Here is a 12,900-nt window from a genome sequence, read left to right as displayed (position 1 = left end):
ATAAGGAGAATAACGCTCCTCAGAAGGATGAGACACCTCCTCACGTCATGACAGGGAAGCAATTGGACTATAATGCACCACGAAAGCTTTTTGCCACGCTTCATCTATGAACACATACAGCATACAAGAACAGAGTGATTAACCTACAACTTGAAGCATTTAATTAATAGCACCCACAACGCCTCTATCTACAGTAGCTACATTTACTGATTGCAGCAGGAAAATTGTGCTGTTTATTTCATGTACATGGGTATGTAATGTTGTTTTATTTTTTTGTTTTGTTTTTTTATTTCTTTTAATCAGTGATTGCAGTTAAACTGCACTGCACCAGCAAATAACACTGCCAATGAACAATGTTGGTGTTTTAAGCATTTTAATAAATGTATATATTAATCTAATTAAATTGTGATCTCTGAATGATGGGCTTGTGTCACACAAGTGAATGTGATTCTTGTTTTGGTCACTATGCTTTCTGTAATAGTTTGCTCCAGAAAAGAGCAAGTCATGGATACTTGGCCAAATGAAATTTATTTTCTTCTTCCCTGTCACAATACACAATTTTATTCTTGTGTAGCCATTTGGCCTGTTTATGCAGTTCATATGCTAGAAAGTGCAATTCCGCATTGTAAGAAACATTCAATAGGGATGCACTGATATGGGAATTGTGGACCGATACGGATATCTGATGTTTTTCATTTACTACAAATATTGAGTTTTTAAGATGTATAAATTGGAACTAGATCTACCTGAATTAGCATTACAGAGAAATGAACGATTTATTTCAGTAGGATTGTAAATGTAGTGAATGTGAATAAAATGCAGACATTTGCATTTTATTACATTGTGTTTGAGTGTACAATAAATTTATCAAACATCAGTTTGAAATATCAACATCCATCCAGTGCTAAAAGAATGTGAAGGCAAATATCTGCAGATACAGTTATTCCAATATTGTGCATCCCTAATTTTAAACCAGTGTTTGTTACAGTACAAAATCTGATGAAAAAAATGTATAGCAATTAACACCCAGATCCCAGAAAGAAATTCGGAGTGCAATGACATCTCAATTAGCCACATATTAAACTGAAGTCAAAATGTGTTAGACTGTAGGGAGAAACAGCTATAGGTCCGAATTCTTAAAGACTGTATAGTGGTTTTACTTCCATATCAACAATTAGGCTAAAATCCAAGCTAGGGGAAAAAAAAAAAGAACCAAAACATGTACAGTTGTATGCTCAAGTTTAGGCACCCTGGTCAATGATTTAAGTGAAAATAGTTCAACACATGCTCTACAGAGAACATCCTTCAGCTCATTTAAATGCACAATTAATGTTTATTTGCTGAACTGAACAATATTGGGGGGAGGATAAAGCATAATGTTTTTTTTGTTTGTTTGTTTGTTTTTTTTTACATTTGCAAAAAAGAATACCATATTTACATCTGTTCTCTCTAGGGGATATGTTAACTTTTTCCACTTAGAAAATAAAATGTCATTCGAAAAGGGTTTTCAAACATTTGCATGTATATCTACTTTAATTAATGACTGATATTTCTTAGAACTTGAAAACGTTTGATTCTCTGGCACAGCAGAGTTAACCTGAGCTCAGTGTACTAATACATTGACAAGTGAAGGCCTGAAATGCATATTTTGAGGTTGTGTGTGGACACATTATATCCTGGGTAACTGCAAGAGATAATGTGAACAAACAAGGTCTATATCAAATGTGGTTCTGTCTTAGTTAAAAACACCCCAGTATGGATTTCCCATCTGATTAGTTTTCATTTTGGCAAAACAGGACAAAAATTATGGCCATTTCAAGTTACACAATGAAATATGGCTTTACTTCCAGTAGTGTAAGCCACTGCTTTATTTTACCACTGAGAACAGCAGCTGAATGTGAAGCTACTGAGGATCTACTGTTTTGTTCTGCAACACTTAACACTCTTTAAATCGCTTGATTGACTCCATGACTGACACAGTCGACTGACTTTCTATCATAAAACAAAAAAGAGGGCTGAGCAGTCTCCCTGGTTGACACAGAAAACTGAAAGGGGGCCATTTAACTCTGGGCTGTAATGTTTGGGGTCAAGGCACAACATACAGAAGTTATACAGTGTGAAAATGGGACACTGTTGACATAAAGGTCGACAAAATCAGAACAGTGGGAGCTTAGAGCAGAGAGCCTGCTCTGACATCATCAGTTTCACAATGACTCACATTATATATAGACACCATTTGTGCAATGGGTGCTCTTTAACTCTAAGCTAGACAAAACATTTAAAAAACAAAAACATTCAACAGCTGTGAAACAGTAAGGCTGTCTTCATCAGACAAATACAAAGAATAATTCCAACCAATCAACATCAAGGAGTGCCGGGCCAGTCCATGCACAGGAGCTCTCATTGGCTGCTCTTTCAGGCCCCTCCCATGCTCTGTGTCATGTGATCAGGCCAGTGAATTGTCCCTTTTCGCTTCATATCTGTCAGTAGGCCGGAGGCTGGTAGTCACTGCCCCCCATTGGCTCCTGCTTCGGCGTAAAGGAGGGCTGCTGGTAGATGTCTGAACGGCTGCTCGGGAAGGAGGGGTAATTAGATGCGGGGTATGAGGAGTTATGATCTGGTGGGACGTATGATGTTGGGTATTCGGAAGTGTGATCTGGAGGAGATTCGGCTAAGTTCTGAGCGAGCTCTCCCACGCCTTGGCGGAACTTCATCAGTGCAAAATATGTCAAAGCACCCTGTCAAACAAAATAATCAACCATTTACTCACAAATGTCTTCGTTAAAATGACAGTTTGGCAGTTACATTATCACAAGCACAGCTATTGCTAAATTAAATGGGAGTTTCAGCGATTTTTCAAAATCTCAGCACAATTAAATCGTTCAGATATATATGAAGTTATTCAGAGTGACTCGGACATGGGAAGGAGTTTTAAGCAGTTGCTGAAATTTTAAGCAGTATTTACAGGTTGTGAATGATGATGACATACAAAATTATTTTCCTTTTATTTGTGATAATTGCATCAAGCAGAACACAAAATTACATGACTAAAGACACACATTGCTGTCATGTCAAAGCATCGATGCACACCTTGATTTCTCTGCACTCTCTCCTTCTGGATAAACATAACGCAAATGAGTTCAAACCAGTCCAATCAGACTAACGATTGTGTCATGCCTGCAGTCACACTTCAATGAACAGCAAGCAGGAGATACAACAGTTGAAAAAAAAAAACAAATGTACTTAAAGTGCAGGACATCATTAAATTTTTTAAGTGTAAAAACAATAGTAGGTTGCTTTGGGGCTCAGAAATGGTTTACAGCCCTGCACACACTTTCCCTCTTTGCACCTCCAACTGTGTGTATTTCAGTGATGCACCAGGAAGCTTATCTGTAACCCTTTCATGTAATAGCTTTCTTTGAGGGAGCTTTCATTAACATTAAACTCTTCAGTCTGGTTCCCATCGGCAAGTTTCTCTACAATTAAATATTTCACATCAGACCACCCTGAATGACTGTTTTCATCTATACCATTTATTTATAAAGGAAAAAAGATGTCCCCTTTAATGTTTCTGTTAATGTATCTGTCAATCAGATAAGTTCATCAGATAAGTTCTGTAAAGATCAGCTTTTTTTTTAAAACAAAATTTTGTCATAAGCATTTTTCATTTAGCAAAGATTCTTCTGAGGCTCTCTCATTAAGAGGGGACAGCACATTTCATACCAAACAAGCCCAGACCCACCTTCTCCACTCCACTCTTTTCCCTGAACCTAGCAATATGAAGCATGGAAAATGTACATGTACTCTTTTAGTGGCCTGTAACTATTAAAAGTGCACAAAATTCAGGCCTTAATGTGTCTCTTAGACTCTCAATAGAGTTATAACTGAAGCAATCTGACCTAGTCCCAGTTTCACAATGACATCAGTATCAGCGCAAACCACATGAAGAAACAAGGCAATGAATCACGTCTTCAAGGAGGTGGTTTGATTTGTGGGAGGAAAATCTGTCCATGTGTCCAAACAATATGGTCAACACCGAAATGTAGGCTAATGATTGTAGATAAATTTTAGCTGTAAATTGCCAAAAACATAGTTGGAAACATAGCTGTTCCATATTGGCACTATATTATGCACCATGCAGCCCTTATGATTTAATTACCATTTATAGCAGTGTAACAAAACACTTCATATGTTGTTACCAAATACTTTATTAAAAGCATGATTCTGACACAATAACCTAAGTCACTGTAATTCTCTATATACTACATACTACAATATCACAGCACTATTTTGTTGTTTTTTACTGTTAGAGCTAAGAATTATTGATTTTCATGAAGTAGCTATGCTTCTAAATGGAATGCCTTGCTGTAATGCCATATTGATAATGATAACAAATGCTCCATTATGGGGACCTTTCTGAAATAACAGAAAACAACTGTCTCTTTAACAAAATTCCACTGATTTCTCAGAATGTCTGCATAATTCAATCACTAAGATATAAATAAAAGTCATTCAGTTTGATGTGAAATACCATTCTAGGGAAACTGAGTCTGAACAATAGTAGTCTGCTGGAAACCAGACATCTAAAGCAGAAAACCATTACATTTTCCTTCAGTAACTCCATTCATGCCAGATATGTGTATGCATGACAGTATAAACCAACTAAATGCACATATTTACTGCAGTTTAACCATCATCAATATTGCATCTAAAGTTTAGGTTGAAAAGTCATTTTGAATAGAAAATAAAATGTCTATATTTGCATTTAACATCCCAGCCCTTGCTTCCTTTCACCACCACTCTAAAGAAAAAGAGCCTCCGTTTCATTTTGCTTACACCTCAATAATGCAGTTACGCAGCCGTCATAGAATTCCCCTTTAAAACCAATGGTCTTTCTGAGTAAAAGTGGCCAGAAGTGAAGGGGAAGGCCTAAATTTTCTTGGTAGAAATTCAGTCTACACAACAGAATAGCCAGCCAGCATAGCCTTGTTTCCTAGTGACAATAAAGGCTTGTGTTTTCCAGTAAACAAGACCAAATTAGCACTGGAGTGAGTGGCATTATCAAAAATAACTATCACGTTCATAAAATGTAGTAGGAGAGGTGTTTCTAACAGTTCCAGCCCTACTGACAGAAAAAAGGCTCTTACCCAGGTGGCGATGGAGAAGAAAGAGAAGGCAATGATGGCATGTACAGCGTCAGTAGCGATGCCTTTTGTGTCAGCAGTGTTTGCCCACTGATTAGCCAAGAGGCAAAAACAAACAAACCACAGAAACGTCCAGGCTCCTGTTCAAACCCAGAGAGAGAGAGAGAGAGAGAAAGTTAGCTTTTAAATTAGGATATACAAATTCAACTCATCATGGCTGTACTAACAACCATGCAAATGCCCACTTTTGCACATTTTAATGCACAATTACTGTTTATTTGCTGGATTTTAACATATTGGACTAAAAAATAAATCATAAAATGTGGCCTGTGCAAAAGTTGTGGCACATTTTTATTTTTTTTCCAGTATGTTAAACTCAGCAAATAAGTAGAAAGCATGCACTAAAACTGATATAGAGAATGTGTTAAAGTACTTTGTACAGGGGATTTCAGACTTCATCTATATGTCTAGGCTTAGTCCAAATATTAAATAATATTACAGTAGCAAGCAAAAGAGTTTGAACTAGCTAAATTAGTAATATTCCTATTCTAAATTCTGACACTTTCAGCCACTGGACTGCTCAGAATAAGCCATGCAAGAGGCTGTCTCACACATTATCCAAGATTAGGACTGGCTAGTTTACACCAAAAGGGCCAAAACTGTCAATTGTAGGTGTTTTCAGTCTTTGGATTTAGAGGTTTATACTTTACTTTGGCAGGCTAGTGGTTTCAAAACTTCAGCTCGCCACTAACTTCCCCAGAATCATGTGATTGTTCAATTATTCAACTACAGTGTCAGTAAACTCTTGTGTGAGGCCTTCCATAATCTACTGTACTTCTACCCAAACTGGACTCACATTTTATTTTTTTTTATGTTGTGACTCTGTGTGTTCTTTTATAATTACCTGAAAACACCAGGTCAGCTGTCACCACATGCTTTCTCTCCTGGGCATTACTCATCATGGGGAGATAAATGTCAGCCATAAGGAAGGCCACACAGGCGAGGAAGGCAATGATCCCGATGCCCATTCCGTAGTGGCATGCCCCGTCATTCTTGTTGAACACACACATCACATGAAAATCGTCTGGGGGATTTACGTACCCTTCCGCTGTTATGGTGGCAAAAACCACAATGGCAAACACCTAGAATGGCCAGGCATGGGATTCAGAAGAGAAAAGAGGGAAGTAGAAATTAAGACTCCAGCTCAATAGCAATCACTCTAGACAAACTTGTGAGGTTGTACCAGGCAACCTAAATGGGGCTGCTCGGATTGGGATACAATTGATACAGATTTTAATAGAAATATTATTGCAATTATACACTAACTGGCCACTTTATTAAGTACACATACTTGGATCTACACTCATCTATTCCATCATGTACATTTACCAAATGGGTTCACTTTTTAGTTCTACAATTACAGACTGTTGTCCATCTGTTTCTCTGTATACTTTGTTAGCCTGCTTTTTTTCCATCCATCAGTGGTCAGGACCCCCACAAGACCTCCACAGAGCAGGTACTATTTGGGTGGTGGATCATTCTCAGCACTGCAGTGACATTGACATGGTGGAGGAGTGTTATTGTGTGTTGAGTTGGTACGAGTGGATCAGACACAGCAGTGTTGCTGAAGTTTCCAGTCACTGTCTACACTATTAGACTCTCCTACCTTGTTGGTCTACCTTGTACACGTAAAGTCAGAGATAGTAGCTGCACGGTTTGTGTTGGTCATCCTCTACTCTTTCATCAGCGGTCACAGGACACTGTTGGCTAGATATATTTAGTTGGTGGACTATTCTCAGTCCAGCAGTGACACAGAGGTGTTTAGAAACTCCACTGCTGTGTCTGATCCATCCATACAAGCATACCACACTCTAACACACCACCACAACATCAATGTCACTGCATTGCGGAGAATGCAGTGGCTGGTCAGTATATAGGGCTGAACAACACTGGCACAGCCATATCACATTGCGAAATTCATTTTTTAAAAATGGCCAGGGAGTGTTTAAAGAGTGAATAAGTTAGTGTTAGTAGGGTATTATTCTGATTACAGCTGGACAACATGGACAAAATATCATTTTGCAGTGTTCCTTCTAGAACACTGTTGGAAATGCAGAGCTGAACTCTGTAATGTGGGTAAATTCCACTGTAAGAGGTAAACAAAGTGCATTCAGAGTGGTTTGAGTCAGAATTGCTCAAAGTGGTGGTGAGAGGGTCCTAAAATGTCTCTAAAAGCTACATCACAGAAAACCGCTACATGAAAACGGTTATTAATATATTAACACGTTGCTTGGAAACATTCTGCAATAGTTTCAGCCTAAAACATTTTTCAGATATATTCATGGAGGACATTCATCAACATTACATATAATGTACTTAGATTCACTGGTCATTTCAGATCATTTCAGTAAATAAAATACATTTCTGCTCAGTGACCCTGGGTCCCATCACCAACACTTATTGAGATCAGAGTGTTTTAGTGTCTCCATTTGACATCAAACCAATAAAATGTATCTGTTTTCACTGGTTTGAACAACCTTTGAACTGGTGGAATTTGGTATGCTGTTCTGCGCTGCTGTTAGGGCAGAATGATTGGTTTGTTGGATCGTATGAATGCCTTTATCTGCCTGAACACAAGTACATGACTGACTGCTTAGGATATCACACTGTAAAAAATTAAGCAATTGGTTGGAGCCTCTTAAGCATAGCGTGGCCTGTCAAAATCATGAAATTTTAGTTGATGCTTAATTATCACAGAAATAATTGTAAATAACCATTTTCCAGATCACTGAATGCAGCTATTAAAATTCAAGCCTCCAGTGGCCAATTTGGCTGATTAGCTATCTTGCTTCCTACCAGGGGTGGCACCATACCTCCAAAAGGGGGGGAGGGGGGGTGGGGGGGAAACCCACATGACTGGCTAGGTAACATAATGCAACTAGGCCACTGCGTCACAAACCTAATCAAGCAACTGAAACAGCCTTTCATTTCATGCTAAAACCACGTCCCTATTTTCCATTTGGTTCAGTTGGTTTCACACCACAACAGCTTCAAAGGAACAAATTACACACAGTGTGTTCATTTACTGGTCAGAAATTTTTCAGGTATACAATCACTCTGTTACTGATATTTACTACCATGAATATATAAAAATATTAACAGAAAATGTAAATAATGATGCTTAATGTCTATTTGCATCACAAAACAATAATAATACAAAACAGCAATAATAATAATAATGTTTACTTGAAATATGCTTCTTCATGACTGGTTTACTAATTTCAATTTGATTTTAATTCAGTCCACTGGTATTTGACCATAAATATGTTCTGTGATCCATGTGCCAACATTTAAAGCGTATCTTTGCTATTTTATTTTATTGCTCATCTGCTGTTATGATCAGCGACTCGTGCTGCAAGAACTATTTCACAGTCTGTAAAGAGAAATGCTAAAACATGCAGACTATGTGGACAGTACAGCACTAATATGCATTGAACAAAGTAACCTCTAGTGTTGAATTCTTTTGTTTGGTTTGCACCATTATAAAAATGCATTCCTTTGAGCAGCGAGGTCAAGCAGGGGTCACAGGCCCGCGGAGTGTTTACATGTCAAAATGAATTAAACTATGGAAAAATCTTGATAGGTCTCAACCAAACGTCTACATTTACACAGCAGGGAAAAGTGGCCCAAATCTGATTTTCTCACCAAATCCGATTTTGTTGTTTGGCTGTTGACATTATCTTTAAAAGTGATCTGTATACAACATCAGTCTGAACAGATCAGCTCCTAAACTGACCTGCATGCAGAAAAGAACAGTGTGTCATGTTGCTTCACATGGCTCCTCTAGAGGTAAACAATCACAGATGCCAATGAACGCCAGTCGCTCCCAGAAGGTTCAGCTTCTTTGCCAACATTCCAGGAGCCATCATGAAGCTTCACTTACTAACTGCTGGGTTCATCACCCACAATGAGTTTGCGCTCACTGTAAAAAGGGCACGCTCATTTCTTTGGTTAGTTTTCTTGGATTCTTTGCTTTCAAACTTTGCTTTCAGACTTTTAACTGTTCTTTTAACGCTGCAGCCTCACTCTCTTATAGCGTCGTTCAGCCATTTCTTTCCAAATCTCTTCGAACACGGAATCATTTTTTGGTACAGAAATATCAGACTTTTGTTTATTAGGTCGAAATTATGACAAATGTCAAGCTGGATTGATGTAAAAGTCGTATGAATTCTGATCTGGCTGTTCAAACTGAGTCGCATTGCCGTATGATTATCAGATACGGATCAGATATCAGCGCCACATATGAAAGCGTCTCAAATCGGAATTCAAGATGTTCGATTTCATGTGTTTTTTGCTGTTTACACTGACAAACAGATAAACCAGCTGTATCACATATGGAGATAAAGCTCGGTTTTGGGCCACTTTTACCTGCTTTGTGAACAAAGCCCAAGTCTAAAAATAAGCAAAGGTAATACAAACAAGCAATTCTGCCAGCATATATACAAAAAATGTAGAATTAGATATATGGCTAACATATCAACAAACATTACTCAGCATGGCCCTCTGAACATGTAAAAGCACCAAGTTAGTTTGTTGTCATAAGACCCATGATGTCTCAATAAATGCACTTACTGCTTTCTTTTATTCCAATTTAACTGCACCAACCCAACAAACCACATTTAAAGTCTCTTTGTTGCAGAATCCGAACAACTGTGGAAAATGATAGCCCTAAATAACTGTAATAATCCAAATAATTGCAATTAGGTAATATTATAATAACTGTGAAAGTCCTATGCACACTTCCTGTGAAAACTGACTTCATGGTAACAACTGCAAGCCAATTTATTGTAGATGTAATGGTGATGTGATTATAGAAGGATAATAGTCTTAAGTCTGCAGAAACATACATTCATGTTTGGCATATCATTTGTAACACTGTACTTGTTTGGTTTTTTTGTGTGTGTGTTTTGTTGTTTTTTTAAGCCAAGTGTATAATGAACTGCTCAGAGCCAACACCTTCTGTGAAGCCAGATAATTAGACAAACAAATGAAGAGAGAAATGAAAGTACATAGGAGGGAATTTATATTAGACAGAAAGGAGAGCGAGAGGCAGCAAGGAAGACTGATCAAGTGAGCAACACGTTTCTTTCTTAGAACATTACCAAGATTTTCCACTGATCTATAATCAACTTCCTGAATGCAGTATGCTGATTTTTACTGCTACAATGAGAAACCGCCAAAGACTTAGTACCCACACCACCCACACTATAGTAACTATGGCTGCTGTGCGTTGTAGACTTTTGGCAGCCATGGCCACAACTCGTTTCACGTTACCTCCCAGCTGCTGTGTTTATACTTTCACCGCCTGGTTGGTCAGGAGAGGGGTGGCAAAGGGCACACTGTGTCCTTGCCCCGATTATTTACAAGCTATTGCATTATCCCTAGCACAGCAGCTCACATTATTTGTCTGACTGACCTAATTTGTTATCTGAGAGACCCGCAGAGGTAGCGCGAATGTGAAGAGACATGTTGGTAGTGTGCACAAGCTTATGAGGCTTAGAAATCGAGTCTCAAGGAGAGAGCAGTGACACAAAGGTCCTAAAGTTCACAACGTCGTCCAAAAATGACACATAAGGCCTCGATCCCAATCACTATGAAAACATGACGCTGTATGTTTTGCTGTTGAAGGCAAAGTCACAATCAATTCACATGCCCTGCCAAGCATATGAGTGTCAAACCTGCAGGTTGTTATGGAAAGTCCCTTTAAAAGAGGAACAGATTCTTTGAACATCAGTCACAACAGGATTTCAGAAGCAGTACAACTGGCCTGTACATGTTTTCTCTCAGCGGATTTAGCTACAACCAAAAGCACGATAAGGCCAGCAGAGGAAAAGCCAAGGGGTGTCCAGAAAAGGCCAGTACCATCCTGGAAAGACCCCAATTATGGAAAGTGAGACAGTCAGCCATCATTAATAAAACATCAAATACCTTATGGTGAATATCTACCATAAGAGCAGTTACCAATCAGTTATGAGAGTCTGATGCAGCTGCATTTTATAATCAGCATATCTTGCTGCGATAGGCTAATTTACCCAGCAAAGCGGCAAATGATGTGCATAAGAATTTTTACAGTTAAATACATGCATGTGTCGTAGGTTACCTTATACAGTGCTGTCTGACTAGCTTTATAATCATCACACTCAAGTATAACCAACAGTTATACACTAAATGAATAATTGCTATGGCTTGTCTATATGAAATGTTATAGTTGTGCACTGAAAAAAGTGAAGCATTTCATTAACTTCAAACTCAAATACATAATTTTCTCATCAATGACTAAAATGCTGTTGCGATCTCACGAAAACGAGTATCTCCAAAACGGCAATTTTACTGGAAAGGGCAAAATACAAAAAATTAAAAACATCATAATACTTGTCTTTTTTTCTTCACTAACACAGCTTTGTCTTTCAGTTTACTTGGGCAATAACTGCACTGATGTTATATTTTATTCACGTGTAAAATGATGGACAGATGCAGCTATGTACAGAGAAAAATCAACACATCAATATAGATAACATTTTAATATGCATTTATATTCTTAGCAGTGTGTCATCACAATACAATCTCTGGGTTTTACCAGGCCAAAATAAAACCAAATAAAACCGCTATATCCTCATTTTAAAGAGCAGTTCATGATCACGGTTCCTCTTCAGTGGAACTGTGAGTCACTGAACAAAGGGGTTCAGCACACAGATGATCATATGCTAACTTGGACCGTTCTGGGCCGCTCCATGTGACTCTGGGTGACGTAAGTTATGTCATGTCCTAGAGCTTCTCCCCTTTCCAGTGTCGGTGCTTTGTCACAACAAACTTTTAACTATCCAGCTTGGCATTTTAGCTAAAACTAGTGTTCTGACCCGTCCTATCACATCTGACCTGACATCACAGAGTACAGACACCAAATGGCCTTAATGTTAGTCTTTTTGGGGCTAACGTTAACGTTAGCTGCACTTGCACTCGATTTTAATGAGCTCTACTTTATCAAAACAGCAATAAGGTGCTCAAGAAGTTGTGGAAAGCACACAACCACCTATAACATACGAAGAGGAGTAACTCAAGTATTCAATCTGTGAGTTTTACACAGAACAAAGGGAGGAAACATACGCTAGTAAACAATTTCTTTCCCCAACACAAGTCTTCGTTTAGCTTGCTAGTTAAAATGTTAACCGTCGCCACTCACCCAGCTAAGTATCCGTAGCACAGTTTGTGGCTGCTTGATAAACTTCATGAAGTCGAAGCTGCCGCCGGCTAAAGCGGCGCCGTACACGCTGGTTTCGCTGGACTCCATCTTATTTCACACGGCCAACTCACACGACTTCCCCGGGTAAACACAGCAGCTAAAGCTCCTGACAGAAGAACCGCCACCGCTGGGTGATCTCACTGCACTCGGCCAGCGTCGTCCGACTCGCGAAGGAGTCATTCGTTTGAACCGGTTCTTTTCAACAATAAATCGTCCGAGCCGATTCATTCCGAAACGAATTGAACACAGTGCTATCAATACTGACTTATATGTTACTTATGTAAAGAACTTAAAAAAAGAGTCTTGAGCAATAACACATCACTACATAAAATACCGCATTATAACTTTAAGTACATTGACATCGCTCTGATCGCATCTGTGCAGGCTGTAGCTCGCTTCCTCTTTCTGTTGTGTTTATACTTCGTGCGAAGCGATAGTCGTAAACGGAGGGTAAAT

At 38.7% G+C, this 12,900-nt stretch overlaps 2 protein-coding genes across 2 annotated transcripts in view; one reads left to right on the top strand and one right to left on the bottom strand.

The window, feature by feature from the left end:
- Positions 1–420, top strand: part of tk1 (thymidine kinase 1, soluble) — a 4,700-nt gene extending 4,280 nt beyond the window's left edge. The window contains exon 7 of the mRNA XM_017684912.2: positions 1–420. This exon is cut by the window's left edge and continues 70 nt beyond it. Coding sequence (XP_017540401.1) covers positions 1–110 — 110 coding nt within the window. The 3' untranslated portion in view covers positions 111–420.
- Positions 421–509: 89 nt separating this feature from the next.
- Positions 510–12,614, bottom strand: syngr2b (synaptogyrin 2b). Its single transcript, XM_017684910.2, has 4 exons — positions 12,385–12,614; positions 6,049–6,286; positions 5,148–5,284; positions 510–2,738 (listed from the first exon to the last, which is right to left on the bottom strand). The coding sequence occupies exons 1-4, from the start codon at positions 12,490–12,492 to the stop codon at positions 2,484–2,486; spliced, it is 738 nt and encodes a 245-aa protein (XP_017540399.1). The 5' UTR covers positions 12,493–12,614; the 3' UTR covers positions 510–2,483.
- Positions 12,615–12,900: the final 286 nt, after the last annotated feature.

Source organism: Pygocentrus nattereri, chromosome 15 (genome assembly GCF_015220715.1).
Source record: "Pygocentrus nattereri isolate fPygNat1 chromosome 15, fPygNat1.pri, whole genome shotgun sequence".
In the NCBI taxonomy this organism is placed as follows: Eukaryota; Metazoa; Chordata; class Actinopteri; order Characiformes; family Serrasalmidae; genus Pygocentrus; species Pygocentrus nattereri.
Note: the sequence above shows the minus strand (reverse complement) of the source record. Positions and strands in the feature narration are given on the sequence as shown.